This window comes from Aythya marila, assembly GCF_965140915.1.
Source record: "Aythya marila genome assembly, chromosome: 5".
Lineage (NCBI taxonomy): Eukaryota > Metazoa > Chordata > Aves > Anseriformes > Anatidae > Aythya > Aythya marila.
In genome coordinates this window covers 45,812,940-45,832,783 of record NC_139046.1, presented here as the reverse complement: position 1 = coordinate 45,832,783, position 19,844 = coordinate 45,812,940, and the positions used below count along the sequence as shown (strand labels likewise).

At 46.9% G+C, this 19,844-nt stretch overlaps 2 protein-coding genes across 9 annotated transcripts in view; one reads left to right on the top strand and one right to left on the bottom strand.

Annotated features, from left to right (window-relative positions):
* Window positions 1-5,556, bottom strand: part of TSPAN4 (tetraspanin 4) — a 400,378-nt gene extending 394,822 nt beyond the window's left edge. For 4 of the 5 annotated variants that reach the window (XM_082761010.1, XM_082761011.1, XM_082761007.1 and 1 more), the window contains exon 1: window positions 5,437-5,556. The gene's annotated coding sequence lies outside the window, so the exon portion shown is untranslated. The remainder of the gene's footprint in view (window positions 1-5,436) is intronic. The other variant, XM_082761013.1, reaches the window with a different exon arrangement.
* Window positions 5,557-5,631: 75 nt separating this feature from the next.
* POLR2L (RNA polymerase II, I and III subunit L) lies at window positions 5,632-10,929 on the top strand. 4 transcript variants are annotated; one of them, XM_082761016.1, is made up of 3 exons: window positions 5,632-5,732; window positions 6,610-6,717; window positions 10,472-10,929. In XM_082761016.1, the coding sequence occupies exons 2-3, from the start codon at window positions 6,623-6,625 to the stop codon at window positions 10,578-10,580; spliced, it is 204 nt and encodes a 67-aa protein (XP_082617142.1). In that variant the 5' UTR covers window positions 5,632-5,732; window positions 6,610-6,622; the 3' UTR covers window positions 10,581-10,929. The 4 variants fall into 4 exon arrangements, with proteins under 4 accessions (XP_082617142.1, XP_082617140.1, XP_082617141.1 ...); XM_082761014.1 differs by having other exon boundaries at window positions 5,633-5,711; XM_082761015.1 differs by having other exon boundaries at window positions 5,640-5,700.
* The last annotated feature ends 8,915 nt before the right edge of the window (window positions 10,930-19,844 follow it).

The following is a 19,844-nucleotide window of genomic DNA, read 5'->3' as shown; positions in this document are numbered from 1 at the left end:
CCACCAAGGCTTGCACCATGCAAGGCTGGCTAGCAGGCAGACAGAGGGAAAAACCCAAGCAGCAAGTTTAAATACAGACATAAGCATCGCCACAAGGCCCAGAGGACAGCCCTCAGCACAGCCTGCTCTCCTGCGCTTTGGTCCAAAACATCCATCAGCACTGATGGGAGCCTCAGCGATGAGGCTTAGTAAATCCCCCATTCCTCCTCATGAGGGTTCAGGGCCTCACAGATGCCAGGGCAGCCTACTGACAGGGGGCTGCTTCGCTGCAGTCTCTCTAAATAAGACAGGGTTGGCAGAGAACCTGCTTGTACATCCAGAGAAAGAAGTTCCCAGCCAAGTTTGGGAAGCACATCAGAGAAAAGGGCACCCAGGAGCTGAAGAGGAAGGCACATATTGCTTTCACCACGCGAGCACAACATCCCAGAGCTTCTCCCTTCACATGTTAATACTTGACATGCCCTCACCTCGACTTCACAGTCCGTCCTTTGCTCTGGAAGGAAAGATTGTGCAGAAATGAAAAGCATTATCCCAAGAAAGGGGATTATTTTGTCATCTGAGGACACTTGCAGGGAAGAGCAGAGCTGATGGGCAGCTCCTGTGATCTTTCTGATTAAAATGCTGCCTCGGGATATTACCTCCCCCCAACAAGAAGCACTCAATTAGGCCGTGAGGTATGCACAAAACACGGGCATTATTTTTTTATGAAGTATATCAATCCAAGGTTGACACTTTTAGCATGATGCAACCTTGCTGAGAACAACCATGACCACTAAAACCAGTCCTAAACCAGTTAAACACTGGCCTCTGAGGAAGCATCCATCCTCCTCCATCCCAACCGTGCTCTTATCAGGAAGAGACAGGGGGCTATGGATGACAAGACATTTCTTAGAAGGGCTACCTTACCTTTTCAGTATTCATTTGATATAGATGCACATTAGATACTCACATATATATATGCACACACCCCTAAAATTATACCCACCCACCCACTTCAGCAACATCTACAGATACAGGAGCTTGTTAAGCAGCCTCTAAGGCACGCCACGTAGATCCCTAAGGATATCTTCCCAAGTCCACGTGCACCAGGAGCCCCCAGCACCTCCCCAGCACCCCGCTCCTGGTGACACGGAGCAGCACCTCTGCCCCCCTTCCCCAGTAACAGGCAGCGAGGCTCGCATCCAGCCCAAGGACACCTTAAATCACTTTCTGGAATAGCATTTGCATTTTTGGATGCATCTACGGGACTTCCTCGTACACTCTGTTTAGCAGAGACATCTGTTACTCAATATATATGTTTCATACAAATCCCACCCTCCGAATCCTTTCCATCGGTTGTCACTAATGAAGCTTTGTGTGCAAAACCAAGAGCATTCTGCCCCCATTAGGAAGCCAATTACAGCAGGAAAAACAAGCAATTAACAAGGTGTAAAATAAACATCCTGCCACCTGCCTTTTAATAGCAACCCCACTTCAAACAAGTCACGGTCTCAGCACAGCTTTCGGAATTGGCAACTGATATTATATATGTATTTATGCAGCAGCTGCTCTTCATTGCAACAAATATTACAGGCTTACCAGATAAGGTCAGCATATTTAAGAAAAAAAATATATAGTAGTATTAAACCCTGCTTTGAGGCCCTGAATGTTGCTTTTAATGAAATCAGCACCATCAGGCTTGCCTGGTATTACCGTGAAGCTGCAGTCACATCCCCGGCTTAGGGACGGTTCTCTTCGTTCTCACTTGCTTAGCAGCTTCTCTGTTTGTGTCGCTAAATCCAGGGGCCTGAGCAGCTATTAAGCAGCATATGGGGGGACTCAACATCACCGAGCTGTACCGGGCAGACGACTCTTTCCTCCTTCCATCCTCCCTGCCTCTCCCCCATGGCTTTCTTCACCTCCCCATCATCGCACACGAAGCCATCTCCAAGCAAGGCAGCAGGGGGAGGACACGGGGACAGAAAGCCGCCCACTCACCAATTCAAGGGCAAAGCAAAGAAGTTCCAGCTCAGGCTTTGCTCCTTGATCCTGGAAACTTTACGGAAAGAAGGGAAGTCCTTCCAGAGTCACTGTGGCAGGAGCCCCTTTTCCTGGCATGGAGCAGGATGAGTGACAACTTTGGGTTGTTACCCTGGGCTAGAGGAAGCGCAAGAGTGAACCTGGATTTGGTAGATTTGGAGCAGGGAACATGGCTGAGAAAACAGCAGCCCAGCCAAGCCTCATCTTTTCTTATATATATATTTTAAATAAATGTTCCCTCTCCCTCTGGCTCTCCACTGCTAAGTATTTACTCATTAAGTTTTCCGTGCCACATTTCAGCTCCTGACTAATGAACACCCAACTTCATCGCTCATTTCAACATTCACGCAAGGATTTTTTAATTTATTTTTTTAAGCATTCCTCCACTCCAGCTCGCTGTAACGCGTGCCGTACAGCACCAAATCCGCGTGATACCGCTAACTTCTGCGATCACACATGGCTCCGCTGCGTTAGTTGGGGACGGAAGGGGAACTGATAACATTCCTTCGCCCAGTGACCCCGGCAAGAGGCAGGAAACAGAGCGCTCAGCTGCAAACCGAGCCAGCACAGCTACACGCAGATTTCTAGGAAGTTGCAAGTCAACATCTACGGCACAAAAAACGTTCTTTCACTGAACATTTTTTCTGAAGAGCCTTCAATTTAAGCAGCAATTCATTGTCCTTGAACACGACTGCTACCTAAGAGGCAAATCAGGTCTCAGAAGACCCAAGGCTTCAGTGCACCTCTGCAGGAACAAAGCCAGAAGGACAGAAACAATCGCAGGTGAGAAGCAGAGACCAGAGGGGGTGCATACCTCACCTTCACCAAGCACAGCCCCCAGAACACAACCAAAACCAGTTCCCAGCCCCACGCCAGCAGTTTCTCACGCTACCAGCCCAGAGGCAGAGATCCCACGACTTCTTCCTACAGCCCCAGCTCCAGCGATAAGGTCAGAGGAGAGCCAGTCTGCCAGCGCCAGGCGCAGGAAGTCATACGGCCACTCAGACTAGAGAAGTATTTTAGGATGAGTTCAGTCGCTCAGGTCATTTCAGTGGGGCGAGGGGGAAGACAAGTTGCATGTGGTTTTGCGGTTTTGTTTTGTTTTTAAACAAGCTGCAATATTTTCCCTTACTTTTTGGGGATGGCAGAATAGGGAGGAGGACATGACATACCCCTTGGTCACACGCCTGGGACTTCAGTGCTGAGAGTGCCCTGGAACAATCGTCTCCAGCTGCATTTTGTACACCTAAGTGCCCCCCCAAAATGCTAACACAGCATTGGTGGGGCAGAAATACCAGGCTTTCAAAAGCTGTCCACATCACAGGAAGAAGCCTGCGCAGAATTAACCAAGAAGTGGGGCAAATTATCAGCAGCGCCCCACCACAAAGCCTCACAAGGCAGCACGGCAGAAGAGCAGCGCGCAGACCTCCAGCTCAGCTGGTTCTAGGCGAGGCTCTTCTGCTCAGCGTTGAGGAGCCCCCAAAGCCCCCCAGATACTGTCTGAAAGCCTGAAGAATCGGAGGTGTGGGGACTGCTGCTTGCTCAACGCAGCAAGAGACCCAAAAGGGGATGAGAACTTACAGACACAGCAAGGAAGATCCCTGCAGCTCTGGGATTAGGGGTAACGCCAGCTGCTACCACCCCTGCTCTTCTCCAGGAGGATGTTCAGAGAGACCTCATCCTCCAGTTTTCCAGGTTCCCTTCCTCTTCAGAAGGAGGCTGAAGAGACCTATCTGTGCTAAGTACCAAACTGCAACAGCTGAGTGTCAGCAGCACCCAGCTCACCTGCAGCAAAGGAGTTGCTACAAACCGGGGCTCGCTCCTGACGAAGCAGCAGAAGCCATCACCCTAACTGGCGTTAGCTGCAGCCCACCACACACCACCGGGATCATTAACAGCCACATGCGTGCACAGTTCTCCCCCCCGACAGACTCCTGTGTTTTGGCAAATGGTCAGGTTAAGCAGCGAATACATGAAGCTGAGCAGAGGATGTTCTCGGTATGCAGCACTCTCTCCAGGTCACAGATCATAAAAATCCTTATGTTTTTTAGGATCAATGAAACTGTGGCCAGAGGAGACCTGTCAGGTCGTTAAACCCATCACCGAGTCAATGCAGGTTATCCAGAAAGGACGCAAATTCACATGCAACAGCAGCGCTAAGTTCCCTCCAAAAAAAAAGATGCAAAGTTGTATCTGAGAACTAGGTCTGAAAGTTAAAATTCACTTTTGTTTTTAGCAAACAAACAGGCACGTTTGCACCAGGCAGCTGTAGGAGGCTGACCTCGGTCTAACGACGCGGCTCTGCTGCGAAGCCCCCGTGACAGCCCCTCTTTCTCACTCCCACTCGCAAATCCCCGGCTCCAAATACAAATGCCTTTCACTGCGCAGCTCAACACGAAAATTACTTTGGAGCCCTGGTGCTGAAAATGCATCAAAGCACAGCCTCCGAATTCTCAATCCCCCCAAAAAAAAAGAAATCAAAGGAGGAAAAGAAAAGACGCTTTGGCTCCCGCTGGTCTAAAATAGCGGTAATGACACTAATCTGCAGATCGCAGGAGTGCATCCACCCTCCACGCCAAGTCATTTCGCTCCCTTCGCAGCCGCGTGGAATTGTTCCCGGGACTGCAGAAATTGCCGTCTTTTCATTAGCGATCCGAGTTGGGCGAACGCCTCCCAACAACCCCAAGCCCCTGGCTGTCGAAAGGAAACTATTTGCTCCTTCACGGGTCGAGCTGGGGCTGAGGTTTCGGCGCGGAGGGTCGATCCTCCAGCCGCTCAGCAGCCGAGCAGTCGGGAGAGCTGGGTTAGCGTGAGCCGGGCACTGGGACGCGATAATTCAGCTGCCTGGCGGCGAAGGCTCCATGCGCTGCGTTAACTCGGGGAAATAAGGCTGTTTGGGGGAATTTCAGCTCTGCCTGAGGATCTGTGGGGCTGAGAGCGAGGGGCAGCACTGGGGGGTTTTATGCTCCAGTGTGGGGTCTGCCGAGCAGCCCCTTGGCCCCGCCAAGTTTGGGAGCATCGCAGCAGGCATCCCTCGGCTGCAGGCGGGCGGACGGTGCCTGAAGTGGCCGCTCCTGGTGCTGGTCCCGGTCCCGGCGCTGTGCTCAGGGCTCACCGCCCCTCGTACCCCACAACACGGGGACCCCAAGGGCCTTTGGGGCCTCAATGCACAGACCCTAGGGGCGATGGCTGGGACCCCAAACCCCCTCCTTGGGACCCCAAACCCCCCCCTTGTGACTCCAAATCCCTTATCACGACCCCAAATCAGTCTATTCAAGCCCCCAGACCCCCTCTTCGGGACCCCAAATCCCCCTTGGGGACCCCATAACCCCCCTGGTGACCCCAAATCCCCCCCCCCAGGACCCCAAACCCCAACTCCCATCCCTCCCCAACCCCCCCCCCAGCCCTCCCCGGTACCTGCGTTGTGCCGGGGCGCAACAAGTGCCGTGTCCGCGGGCTGCCGTCCCCCCGCTGCTGGCGGTGTCGCTGTGTCGCTCCCAGCGCCCCGGCGCCGCACACGCGAAAGGCGCTCACGAGCCCGCCCCGCGAGCCGCCTCTTCTGAGCCTCGCGGGGCGCCGTCCAGCGGCCCCGCCCCGCCCCGCCCCGCCCCGCCCCGCCCGCCCCGGGCCCACAGCGCGGCACCGGCACTGGGGTCTGGTTCGGGCTGATAGGGTCTGGTGGTTGGTTGAAGGTCTTAGGGCTTTTGCTGAAGGTTTTAGGGTTTTAACGTGTTAGGGGTTTTACTGGGGGTTAGTTTTTTGGGGGGGAGGGGTTTAGGTGTTTTGGGAGGGTTTTAGTTTTTTTTCGGGGTTAGGTTTTTAAGGTTTTAGGGTTTTAACGCTTTAGGGGTGTTTTTTGCGGGGATAGTTTTTTTTAGGGGGGGTTAGGGTTTATTCTGGAGGGGTTTAGTTGTCTTGGGGGATCTTTTTGGGGGAGTTCTCTTCTTTTTAAAGGTTTTAGGGCTTTTTTTAAAAAAAGGTTTTATTTTTTTTAAGGTTTTAGGGATTTTCTTTTTTAAAGTTTTAGGGTTTGGGTTTCTTCTAAGCTTTTAGGTTTTGTTTGTTGTGTTGTTTTTTGTTTGTTTTTTTTTTTTTTAAGTTTTAGGGTTTTAACGTTTTAGGTTTTTATTTGGGGGGTTCGTTTTTTGTGGGGAAGGGTTTAGGTGTTTTTGGAGGGTTTTAGTTTTTTTTCGGGGGGTTAGTTTTTTTTTAAGGTTTTAGGGTTTCTTTTAAGGTTTTAACGTTTTGGTTTTTTGGGGGGGCTAGGGTTTTTTTGGAGGGTCTTTTTTAAGGTTTTAGGGCTTTTTTTTAAGGTTTTAGGGCGCTTTTTTTAAAGGTTTAAAAAAAGGTTTAAAAAAGGTTTAAAACCTTTTTTTAAAGGTTTTAGGGCTTTTTAAATTTGTTTAAAGGTTTTTGTGTTTTTTACCTTTTTTGTTTGCTTTGGGGGGACTTTTTAAGGTTTCTGTGTGCGTCTCTTTTCTAAGGTTTTGTTGTGTTTTTATTTTAATTTTTCTTGTGTCCTTTTTTTAAGGTTTTGCTGTTTTTTTAATTTATTTTTTTTGTGTGTGTGCATCTTTGAATCCCTTGCAGGCGCCAAGCAGAGATGATCATCCCCGTCAGGTGCTTCACGTGCGGGAAGATCGTGGGCAACAAGTGGGAGGCCTACCTGGGGCTGCTGCAGGCCGAGTACACCGAAGGGTGCGTGGGGGTGCTGGGGGCACCCAAGGGTGCTGGGGGGACACTCGGGTGCTGGCTGCTCACCCTCTGCAGCGCCACGGCACCGCCAAATGGCTGTGAGGCAGCTAAAGCTGCAGCCACAGGCTGAGCCCAGCAGGTAACCACGGGTCAGACCCCATAACAGGGGATAAAAAGCAGCCAGGTCCCTAGGGAATGCTTCTGGGTGGTAATAGGGGATTTGCCAAGTGTAACCTCTGCACCCGCAGCCTCAAATATTCACCTCCTAGGGAAGGTTAAAGGAAGAAACAAGCAACGCGGTCAGCTTCACCACCAAAGCGTTATGCTGGGATCACTTTTTCTTGCCTCTTTTTATAGGAGAGGCAAAGTGGCAATTGTAAGGAGTATCTAATGCTGCTCACAGTGCACGTCCCCTTTCAGGTTTTCCTATAAGCATTTCATATTTGCTACTCCAGGATTTTTAGCCTTATCTCAAAGCACTGGTTTGTGCTGGGGAGGGAGCCCCTGTTTAATTTGACTGCCCTAAATACCCTAACATGTCTATTTTAAGAAGTCCACGGGGGCTTTTTGTGACCCAAATTGTCTTTTAATAGTTCGGGGAGGGTCTGGCAGTGCTGGGACTGCATCTGACAGGTCTGTGAAAGGTAGTTCTTGAGCAATATTTACACTGTCATCAAGTTTAAGTATGAAGGGAAAAAAATTGCAAATAAAAACAGTGGAAAAAAACATGGCACAAATCTGAGTGACTTCCCAAAATCATGTTGAAACCATTAAGTAGAATTAAAAGAGTATTTGTTTTGTGTTCACATAGCTAAGGTCACTAACAGGTTTTTTTAATGGGTGAGTGCCGTGTATTGAATTACAGAATGTGCATAAACAACACAGATTTCACTGCCTTTTCTCTAAATCTTGAAAATGTTCTTGGGGCTTTTGACAAAACCGAGTCCTGTGTTAGACACTGAAGCACAGAACAAGAAGAGAAGAAAAGCTTTGAGGTTTAAGCCTCTTTTAAACTTCTAGGAAGTTATGATTAATCTTCATATAGAGTTTGCAGAGGGAAAGATGACTTGTCCCCATCACCACTTATATTTTTCATGAAAAACTGACCAGTGGGAATCACGGCAGGAGAGAGCAGGGAGAAGGTGCCAGCGCCCCAGTGGGTACCCGTGTCCAGCACCACTTCACCCCACCTGCAACACCCAGCACTTAGCTATGCTGAACTTCATGTCACTTCTCATTGTCTAATGCTATGTAGATCCCTCTGCAAGGGCTCTCTTCCCTCCAGGGAGGCAACAGCACCTCCCAGTTTAATGCCAGCAGTGAACGTGCTGAGGATGCATTTCGCAGCCAGGTCATTGCTGAAATGTTGAACAAAAGTGGCCCTAGAACTGAGCTCCTACACCAGCCTTTTGTTGTCTTTCCTTTATGTAGTTAAAAGCATTAAGACATCACAGGCTGCAAATCAGCTCTCACTAATGCTGAAGTTTATCTGAGCTGCTCTGGTACCACTTGTGACTTCTTACTTTCCAGTTACCTTTCAATATATTTTCCTACCTTCAGCATTCCGCTGCATTTATGTAGGGAGCATTGGAAGCAGTCCATTCTTACTTCTAAATGCTTACCTCAAAAACAATTGCTGTGGTCACGGGTGTAATTCTGGGGGGAGTATTTGAGCTAATGTAGTTCTGGTATTGTGAAATCAGAAGCAGAGCTCAGCAGACGATGAACCATTAAAATATTACAGTGCAGTGCTAGAACCACCATTAATTATAAGCTTCAGAAATAAGTGGACAAAAACAGAGAAATAAACTTCTCCAATCAGTTTGTGGTTAAAAAAAAAAAAAAAACACCTTTCTGTTTGTCCCTTTAAGTTTTTTTTTTTCCCCTCAGTACTTGGAAGCTAGAGAAGAAGGGAAAAACAACTGAAGTGTTGGTAGTGTTTTGCTGAAATTTATAGCCTGACTTCTACAGTTTCTGTTCATGTTAGTATTCTGCACCTCTGGAAAGTTCTGAACTTTCAGACACAGCTCTTAAAACTTAGGTATCAACAGACATCAGATGGTTTTGTTCTCAAGTGTTTTGGAATGTTTTAAGTATCACGTGATATTATTTATAAACATTCTTTTCTTAAAATTAGACTGTTCGTACACTTCTCTTAAATAACTTCGGCAAGTGCCAGGACTAAAATGGAAAGCCTTGTTGTTTCAGCCCGAGAGGCCGCTGACAGGTCTGAGGGCTAACTGACATCAGAGAAGCTACAGGAGTTTTACTCCATGCAATTAGGCTGTACTGCATGAAGACAAACAACCTTTTACCACGGTCCAGCTTGTGCAGAAGCCTCCTCTCAGTCGTTAATACTTTAGAAAAGCATCTACCAGCTTCTTGCAACAAGACAATTACAAGTTTTGAGGAATTTCATTTGTTTTAATCAAATGCTGGATGGTTGACCTACGTGATATAAATCTAAAGATCCGAGCTGAGTCACATTTCATGAATGTTAAATGCTGAAGGAGTGTCAGACTGGCTTTCTGGTTAATAGGTTGGTGCTAAAGAGCTTGGATAGCATCTCATCTATAAAAGGTCTGATAGGGACATCCATGGAAGACACGCGCAGCAGTTTAGGCTAGGATGACTCATAAAGGGATTTTCTACCCCACTGAAAGAATCTTGGGGAGTCATTCAGGGGGAATTACATGGAAGGACTGTAAGACTTCTTCCTGAGCAGTCTGCATGTCCTTAGTTGTTTGTGGGGGGCAAGTTTTACAAGTGAATGCCATTTCAGATGGGATCTGTAACGGTTTTTATCCTTCCTCAGAATTAGCATCCGTAAGGATTAGTTTGCATTTTGAGTTATTTTAGTTTAATCTCTCTCACCCCCTTAAAGTGCCTTAGATCACAAATGTATCTTGCGAAGTAAGCAGGCATCACCCTCCGTTATACAGAGCAGATGTGTTATAATGATACTTTTAGATGCTAAGAATAGCACAGATAACAATGCATGGAGACGCTACTCCTTATTCCTCGTGCCAGGAGACTGTCTTGTGCCTGTTTGCTGCCTTCTGCCACACAGCTAGCAGGAGCCACAGCCAGCAGGGGTAATTAAGGACTGTCCAGGATGTCAGGGGTGGAAATGACTTCACGTGTTTCAGAACTGTTCCCGTTACTACACTCAGGCCTCCTCTGACTGATGAGATTTTTACCCAGATCAGCTCTTCTATTTTCTACAGACTGGTGTTTGTAGGAGGAAAACTAAGTCACTGTAATTAAATTACTGGAGTTAGAAATGTGCTGTATTTCAAGTTGCTTTCCAGCTGTGAAGACCAGAAACTTGTTTCTAAAACCAAAATACTTTGATTTCACTTAACCTTGCTCCCATGACCAAGTGTGCCCACATTAGAGGACTAGTTCAGAAGAAGAAATTCTTAAGATCTGTTCTGTTACAGTTCTGTCCCTGTGGGAGTTCTCCAGACTTACCTCTGAAAGTCTGGGAGTTGCCTCTGCTAGATTCCATCTTTACAGAAGATCACGTGCGTCTGCGGGCCGGAGAACAGGCAAACACCCTGTCAACAGCAGCAAATGGAAAAGAACATTAACAGCACATGCTAAATTTCTTGGTTTAAACTGCAAACAAGTTTTCCTCTATGACTAAACTCAGAGTAATCAGTATGTTGCTTAGGAACACTTACAAGTGGTTCTGACTCATTTCTTTTTTTTTTTTTTTTTTTTATTATTTGTTGTTGTTCTCGTTCGTTAATAGAGATGCCCTGGATGCCCTTGGCTTGAAGAGATACTGCTGCCGCAGAATGCTCCTAGCCCATGTGGATCTGATTGAGAAGCTTTTGAATTATGCACCCCTGGAGAAATGAGACGAGAAATGTGCTATGCTGCAAGCCATGTGTATCGTATTTCTAATTCTAAGCTTGAAACTGGACTTCAGGCATTAAAAGATGCAAGCCACCTGTAGTGCAACCACTGAGAGATGTTTAGCTCGCTGCCCCAAACCGCTGACTTCTTCCAAGGAAACAAGCAAAGGATGAAGTCCACTTAAGATTTGGAGATTAAAAGTTCAAATGCTTCTTTTTAAAATCAATGCTCAGAGGGTGTTTTTTTTCCTGAACTTGTAGATATTTCTGCCAGCAAAAATAAGTGTTTGTTTTATGAAATATAGTCATTTGTCTACATAAAATGTGGAATTAAAGGTATTTCTTCCCTGTAGCCTTTCTGCAGTTGCTGGCTAGGGTTACGTGCGTGCTTTCATCTCACCACTTGTGCTGGTCCCTTTGAGGTCAGGAACACTAGTAAGTACACCAAGTGTTTCACACTGTGCAGTCAGGGTGGGTTAGAAAGACAGACTGGAGTTCTGGGTCCCAGCAGCAGAACGGGTAAGTTTGCTTGGTAAGAATGAAGGGTTACTTTTGGAAGCTTGCAGAGCTCCCTTTTCAGTGCAGCTGAGGTCAGCTTGTGGTCTCTACCCCAATTTTTATAAAAACACTGGCTGTTCCATTACAGAAAAACAGTTAAAAAAGAGCAGTGCTCTGCACTTTGGCAAAGCATCTGAGCATTCCCACTGAAGGCATTGGGTGGGGGAATTCACACACGCTAGTGTGAACAGGATCAAAGCCTGGCCAAGCACCTCCTCTGTGACTGGTACACACGCAAGGTTACTGCTTGTTAGTGGTGTCGTTGGCTTCACGACTGCCTCGCCAAAATAAGCGGGCCCTGGGCGCTCCTGGTAGAATGAAACGCTGGGAGGTGAGCTGTATATGCTGCAAGGCAGGCACCAGCCCTGCCAAAAGATGCTGTTTCCTCACCTTTCTATTGCAGTGGCAGCTGAAGGCTGGACCACGTTCCCTGAGGTTGTCTGACACCCAGGAAATGCATCATTCCCACTAGTGTGTGCACAGGCAGGCACAGCAGCCTCGCCCCAAAGTGCAGGAGGACAGTTCTTACATCTGTGCACGCTCAGGATTCTGTTTAAACAGCGTTTGCCTGGATGCAAATGTAGGACAAATCATAGTTAGAACAGCCTCATAGATAACAGGCTGGGAGAGGTGATAATCCCTTCACTTGCAGCCTGTTATTACTTGGTTCAATTAAGCTCTTGGCACTCGCCTTTCAGCTGCTGGGTGAAAAGTATATTTGTGGATTCTTTTCCCTAGTTTAAGGACTACAAAGAAGCTGTTTTTAACAAAACTTTCCTTTCCAGGGGTACTATTTAGTGTGCTTAATGGGTCAAACTTCTTTGTGCAAACCTTAAACCTAGACTGTCTCAAAAAAAAAAAAAAAAAAAAAAAAAAAGTTACAGGACAGCTTGCCTTTGGCTATCGCTATCACCCCACCAATCTTTACACTTGAACTTGCTTTTCAATTTATTACAATGGGATAGTGGATAAGTTTTCCCATATTCAGCAGTTCTTCATTGAAGACATTTTAAAACCACATGCTTTAGCCTAATGCGGAGAGAATTAAGCAATTAATTCTAGTATTCATTTCACAGTTTGTCGGATAGCTTATGTTCTGCATGACTGCTGTATTAGCTAGCTAAATGCACTTTAAAAAAGAAGAAAAAACTTATTTGTCTTTTGGGCAGTTTTTAAAGGGGAAACGTAAGATGACCTTTCCCAAACGAACTCCTGTAGGGCACTTTTCTCTGTTACAGTGGAGCGTTACACGGAGATACACGTGGACTCGTTCACAGCAAGCCCAAAAGGCCAGCACCACTTCCCCTGCGTTCGCTCAGCGAGCTGTGCTGAGAAAGCCCAGCAGCCCAGGCGGGTGCGTTCAGCGGAGGCAGCCAAGCATCGGTGCCAAAGGACTGGATTAGAGAGCCGACAGTACTTTGTTTCTAGCTCCAAAAGCAATTTTCTAATCTGGTTTTCTGCTTTAGAACGACATGTTTCTTCTCAAAGCAGATGCCAGCACAAGGTTAAGTTACTTGATAAGAACAGCTACGGCTCTTAAATGCTGTAATGAAGATGCAATTTACAAAAACAAAGCAGGCCTCATTCAGAAATTCAAAGGAAGAGGGAAAAGCAGCTCGGCTGCTCTCATTACTGCTTCTCAGAGTGCGGCGCAGTGGATGCCAACGACACTCAGCCTGGTATCACTCCATCAACCAGCTGTTACACGAGGAGCAGCAAACAAGAATGAGTAGCAGGATGAAGTCACGGTGAGCATTAACACTGCTCCACACAGCACACAGCAACCTGTCTGCATCGCAGCACTTCCACAGGAGTTTGCAGATGCAGCACGGGCCCAAAAAACATTCTGCGATGTGTCCACACACAGTTTATCATGTTCGTATGAAAGGTTGTCTTAGGAGTTCTGTCCTTGGGAGGGTCAGGAGCAGAAATAGAGCTTAAATCCCATTTTAAAAAAAAGTCATAGAAATCCATTGAAAATTTCACTAAGTCCCAGCTTTCACCCTTGCTCTCTGGTAACTAGGCAAGTAATTCCCTTTCCGCTGTCATTTCTCCCATGCTTGCTTCTGCAGCTGCTAATAACATAAGCATATTGGATCTGCTTCCTAACCTGCCAGATCTCTGTGCGAACAGCCATTAAACATGCCCACAACCACCATATTTTTTAAGCTAATGTAAAAGAGACATGCACATACATAGGAAAGAAAAAAAAAAAAAGCACCTGGCTTTTTCTCTGAATCTTTATAAAAAGGAGACATTAGCAGAACCAACAGATAGGCAGGAGCAAAAAAAAAAAAAAAAAAGTGAGAAATCGTACAGAATATGCAGCCTCTTCTGCAGTTACTAATTCACTTTATATATAAAGCATTTTAGAAATTTCTCAACTTGATTATGAAAGACAGTTGTAGGGATCGCATTAACTTGGTGTTGGAAAAGAACGCAGGCACGAGCTGCAGTGTAACAGGAGCACTGCTGGCACCCAGATATCAGCCTCCGAGGGGCACAGGCAGGGGCTCGGGCAGGACACTTCCACCTCACCACCCCATAAAAATATGGAAGTGGTGCCAGCTCAGCACATTATGAGGTCAAACTACAGCGAAATCTGTGTTTGTTGTGTCCAAATCTGCTTCTACCTGGAGTCCCAGCATCAGGTTATTCACATGCTGGGAAAGCTTTATATTTCTTGAAATGACAGTTTAAAAGAAATCAATAAATCCTGATCGTAATTCTGAGTCCATCTGCAGGAAGTGAAATATGTCAGTATGCTATAACGAGCCTCCAGCCTTAGCTTTCAAAAGGAGTTTTGCTCTGAAAAACAACCTGAGGGCCTCACCCCGGAGTGATGCACTGGGAAGGATGCTGGGGTTTTGTTCTCCTCATCCCTCTTCCCCAAATGCAGCCTGGGACCAGGTACTGAAGCCTGTGTTCTTGTATGTGCTTCTTGTCTATACGAAGAAAACTAGGAGCTCTGAAAACTGTCATTACCAGCAGTGCACAACCCTGTAGCTGTACGTAAGTTTCCATAGAGATGCCTAACTTACCGTGTGGCTACCTGTCTGCATTTTAGTGGTAACAAACTACGAGGGTCCAGAACACAAGCTATCGTTTTCCCTGCAAATAGCTCTACAGGCAAAAAAAACATCTCCCAAAGGCAGTAGGGAAGGAAAAACAAAAACAAAACAAAAAAAAAAAAAAAAGGAAGGAAAGAAAACAAAAGGGAAGAAACCCCCCCAACTTATTTGCCATTAAAAGCAGCTTAATTTCAAGTATCTTCTAGTTTCAGCACTGACCCTAGTAAGAAACTAGCACTTCTGCTTCGCCCCTTCTCTGAGCAGAATTTGAGCTTAGTTAGCAGGATTTCTTACTTTGGCCACTCCTCCGATGCAACATCTCCAAACTGTTGTTCCCACCTGGCTCTGACTCGCCAGATGATGGGCACCGCTTTAATTTCCACTTCAACATGTTTGTGCCGTAGTTGACAGAGTGGCTTTGTTTTCAGATCCAATTCTTATTCAGCTTCTCCAGCCCGAGAGAAGGCACTTTTAATTGTTCGATGGGAGCGGCACAACAGAGAGATGTGAAAACCAAGGGCAGGGAGCGCGCGGGCTTTGCCGCGCCTCGTGGTTTGATGTGCTGCTCACTGAAGTCGGTGGGAGTCTTTTCATTAGCTTCAGTGTGACTTCAAATGGCCCGGCAGCATGCGGTGCCTTAGACCACTTGAGTGTCCAGGATTAATTTGTTTTTAGAAGGTTCTGCTAAGAAAGGCTCTTTGAGGTGCCCAAGCCTTAGATACTCAAAGAGCTTCCAGATCTTGCTGCAGACCTCAGCCTCATGTGCTGGGGGTGCATAAGACCATAAAAACCAAAAAGAGTTAAGAAGTTATCCTTGGCTTCAGCAACTCTGGCCACCCAGGGAGAGCTGCAGGGCAAGTGGCTGTGCTTCAGGCTAGCGCTGGGAAGCAGCATGACATTTACATGGCAGTAGCAAACCCTCATTTGTTTCTCCTTGATGCTCACCTGCAGAAATATATAGGAGATGTAGAGCCAAGACATGCAGAGTGCTAGGTACCTTCAGTCTTATTTCTATTCCACACACACATATCTTCCAGATTTTGGCTGTCACATACTTTGGTGACCTACACTGTGTGCCTGTAGGTCACACGTAGCTGGGGTGAGGACACGGAGCCCCTGAGCACCACGTGAGTTTCCCTCCTGTTTCTTTCCTGATGTGGCTGTTCTCCGCAGGCTGCAGCAAACACCAAGTGTTGTAACAGCTAAGCTCAAAAATTCATGCAGAACAGTCCTTCATTTGTCACTCCCAAACACGAAGCAAACGTTTTTAATAAAAAGGGTTCATAATTTTCTGCTTTCAGGAGCTGAACAAATAGCGATCAAAGAACGGCATGGAACAGCTGACAAAAAGCTAAAAGCATGTATACTTTGGGGAGCATAAGAAAACAGCAGTTAACAACAGACTTCAAAGCAAGCCCCGAAGGCTCTGGTCAAGACTTTCCATAGGCACTAATGATTTTGAATTAACCCATGCCCCACCCCACAGGCTTGATTTGCAGATGGAAGGAACAAATGCTGAATACCCACTATTTGGAAATCAGACCTCCTTCTTTTAAAAGCACATCTAATTGGAGCATTCAAAGTAACGAATTGCTTTAAAAAATGAAGGAAATCAGTGCCTTTGTGGGCTGAGACCAAGCAGGACAGCCGTGCTCAGCACCCACCATTAGTTGTTGACCTTTCTCAAGCTTCTGCTTGCCACCTTTTCTAGCACTTGGTTCACCACCATCATGCTATTTACAAGCATTTAATTACTTCAGAGATTAACATAAATGTCGGTGTCCTCACCAGCATCTCTCCAGAGGCCTGATCCAAGAGCATGGAGCTCAGTGGGAATCCTTCCTTCAACGCTGTTGTACTTCGGGACCATCCCATCCCACGGTCTCTTTGCCTTCCCCCAGCTGGTCACATCAGTAAAGTTGCTCAAGTCTTTCAAAGAAAGAAAGCCACTTCACCTTAAGCTGTATATTTCAGAACAGGCCTTAAAAAGATCGCATCTGGTGCTCAAGCCTGCCACCAGTACAGTGCCTCAGTTTCCCTGCCTCTGAGATGACACTCGCCCTGCCCTTCAGAAACCATCAGAGATGAACAGCAACAAGTCTAATCTTACCCATTGACTGCTTTCTTCTTGCCTCCCTCTTATCAAGGACCCCTGTTACGTGCTGCCTCAAATCCTAATGGAATATCTTGAAATACATTTTTTAAAAAGAGCTGCTCGGCTGTGGGCTGAGCCCAACACAGGAATCATGGACTCCATTTTGCTCATGGAAAGCCACGAGCCATGCAGCAACCCAGAGATCAGCAGCATCAATGTCCCCAGCAATCCAGAAGGTACAAGAGCACAGCCAAAGCCCAGCCATCTCCAGCTATTTACCCAAAGCCACCTCCAGGTGTTTTCCTCCCACCACCCCTTTTTGTCCTTTTTGAAAAAGGCTTCCCTCGGGCAGTTTATGTAGAGGCATGCTCCTTCCTAGACAGGAAAGCAAAGGGAAAAAGTCCACTTAATGGAAAAACGGGATAAATGGCAATCCAAGCAGCCTCAACTACTTGCAGGTATTGATCAGCCACTGCCAGGGCTCTGCCCAGCTCGTTATCAACACAATAATGGCTTGTGATGCAGCAAAGCCCTCAAGCCTCCCGCCTCCAAAGAAAGTGGAAGTTTGGCGCTTCTGTAATTGAGTTTATAAGTTTATACACAGCAATGGAATACCTAATGTCTGGGCTGGAGGAATAACAAGAGGTTTTGCTTAAATTCACCTTGAAAATTTAAAAACAAAATAAGAAGATGAGCGCTGCTTTCAGCTGTAGGCCCTTCCCAGTAATGAGCTGTGCAGCTGAAGCAATTATGAACTTTACTTTTTTAAAGGAGCAATAGCAGTTTGACCAGGAGGTCTTCCTCCAGGAAGGAGCTAATAAATGAAAGCATTAAGTTTATAGTGGGTTGAGTGCTTCAGATCATTACAGAGATGGCCTACAGCTCCACACTTCACTAACTTGATTTTTATTTTTTTCCAAAAGCACCGCGAAGGTGCACAAACACACACCCTATTTGGACCCACTCAGCATTAAATGCAGCCTAGACAAATGGCTGTTTTCCTCCATCGAGCAACATTTTAAAAAGGAAAGAAAAAAAGTAATAATTAAATTCCACTGATAAATGATTGTTTGCAATAAATAAAAGGAAACAAATGCCGTTGACCTCAGCAGCTTCCATTACTGCTACTCAGGCTGCTGCTGAACAAAAGGAATGCTGTGTGCTGCAGTAGCTGGGAGCAGCATCACGGAGCAATTCCCATTTCAGCTACAGCTGGTGACATCTCAAGACACAGCTCTCAATGGCTGAGCCACAGCCAGAGCAGCTGGGGGCTCCTGACAGCCCCGTGTCCCTGCACTCTGCAGGCATAGAGCGATGCCCACCCTGCATCCCCATGCTGGTCAGTTAAACCTCTTTTATCCTTAACTCAATCCACAGATGGGCAAAGCTGCTTCAGGCCAGGTCCTGGAGGTAAATTCAAGTTCTCTGGAGCAAAGCTGGAGCCTCCATCTAGGACCAAGGTGGCTCTGTGCTGCCGGGGCAAAGGGTCTTCCTGGAGGCTGTGGCCATGTTACGTCCACCAAGACAGCAGTGTTTGCCCTCACTGCCTGTGGCCATAGCATGCCCAGGAGGCCAACAACCTCCTAGTACTTCCAGACCTTGGCCCAAGGCCGATTTTCACAAAATGCAGCACCTCTTCTGGGAAACACTTTGTCAACAAAGCTCTTCCTTCACTTGGAGGCTGCTTATAAATGAGCCTCGTCCTTCTCCCCTCCCACCACCCCCACATGTTGGGATTCCCAATTTGAAACATCTGAAACTTATTCTAAACCCAGAATGTAATAAGCTAAATGGACTCAGATAGAGCTGTAGGCCTTCGGTCCCATCTGTGGATTCGCTTCCAAGGAGCTCTGCTGTCAGAGCTGGGAAGTCATACTGCATGTGAGGTTACCACAATATCACAAACTTAAGCTGGTTATTTCTCTCTTTTCTACTTTAAAAGCTACAATATTCAGGTAGCTTAGAGAAAAACAACCTTTGGATTTTGTCTACTCATAAATCCATCACAACAGCTTGGGGGAAAACAGTAAATAAGATATTGGAAGAAGAGCACAAGAGGCCAAAAGACGAGTGTCTCCCTCTCTAGATGTGCTGTTTGCAACCAAAGCCAGGTACCAGGCTGTGATATTAGTGTGTGGTATTGATTTGTTCTTAATCCAGAGAAATGCCCCTGTAATGAACTCTGCTGTGCCCTTAATGATTTCATATCGAAGGATGTTAGGTGCCTTGCTCATAACAAAGTAACAGCAATTCCAAAAATAGCAAGCCTCATAATAAAATGTTATTGAGGAGCCTGAATTTCAATATAAAAGGGACTCTGCTGTACTCAAGGGCTTACTAGATACAAATGCATACTTTAAAAAGTTGTATTAAAGTGATGTCGGTGGCTGAGTTACGGGGGCGACGCGAGATGCTACTTCAGGAAGCAGCTGAGCCCAAGGTCCCCGGGAAACTTTTAGGCAGATGTGGCTGGATTTAATCCTGTCAGGTGGCTGGGGCCAGGCAACTAGAAAGCCCTGAGAAGCTTCCAAAAGCTGCTGGTGAGGGTGGGACAGCGCAGAGGCCCCATCTTCTGAGTTTCAGGGGATGGGGTGACCTCTCTAAAGCAAGGGAGGAAGGCCAGTCTGCAGACCAGCCCTACTGAGGGAAACCAGGCCCCACACTCACCTCAAGGCCCTGCTGGGTCTCCTGCTACGTGGGTGTTGCTGATTTCTGCTCACTTCTTTGTCCCCACCATTTTGGGCCACACAGGAGCTGCTGGAGAGCCTCAGCGCAAGCCGGCCCCGGCACTGACAGGAGGCGGACATGGGGCGCGGGCCCCAACATGGCTGCCGCCTCTGGCACCCACACCTCTGAGGGGAAGGAAGCAGACAGAGAAGCAAAACGAACCTCTCAGCAGGGCAGGCGAAGCACTGGGGTGCCTAAAGGCACCTGCAGCTCTGTCACCTCCCCAGGGTGATTTTGGCAGGTGGCAGCTCCTGCTGCTGGGGCAGGGGGAGGCACAGCAGTCCTTCTGGTGCCCAGCATCGCTGAGACAACGGCAGATCTGAGCACATTAAAACAAATTTGTCAAAAGCACTACATGAGATGAATCCAAACACTGGTCACGGTGTTGATTTATTTGTTCGCGATGTTTTATTTTCTCTCAAGGTTGTTTTTCTTAACTCCTTTCTTGTTGTTTATCAACTCTGGGGCCTGGCCTAAGTCTGTTTATGGTTTTGGCAATTTGCATATAAGAGCATGTTCTCATATTATTACCAACCATGAACTTAATCTGCTCTTTGTACTCAGTCTGGCCATCATTCCTGCACTCCAGGAACCTTCTTCTGGAAACTATTAAGTACGATCTTTACCTTTTCTCCTCCGTGCGAGTTACACTAGTCCTTGACACTTCAAATGTCCTTGGGATGTTCAAATCTGCATGATCCTACTGTTACATCTCCTGCATGTGTTTCTGGTTTTGTCTAAGTTAAACAGCTATTTAAGAGTACCACCCAGAGATCTGCCCCGAGGCTGGGTAGTTATGAGCAGCAGGGGGTGTGG

What these genes read in the sequence shown, in the direction of transcription:
- POLR2L (XM_082761016.1), top strand. Translation starts at nt 6,623, where the DNA reads ATGATCATCCCCGTCAGGTGCTTCACGTGCGGGAAGATCGTGGGCAAC. An exon ending in CAGGCCGAGTACACCGAAGG is followed by an intron (nt 6,718 to 10,471) that starts GTGCGTGGGGGT and finishes GTTCGTTAATAG; the next exon opens with AGATGCCCTGGATGCCCTTG.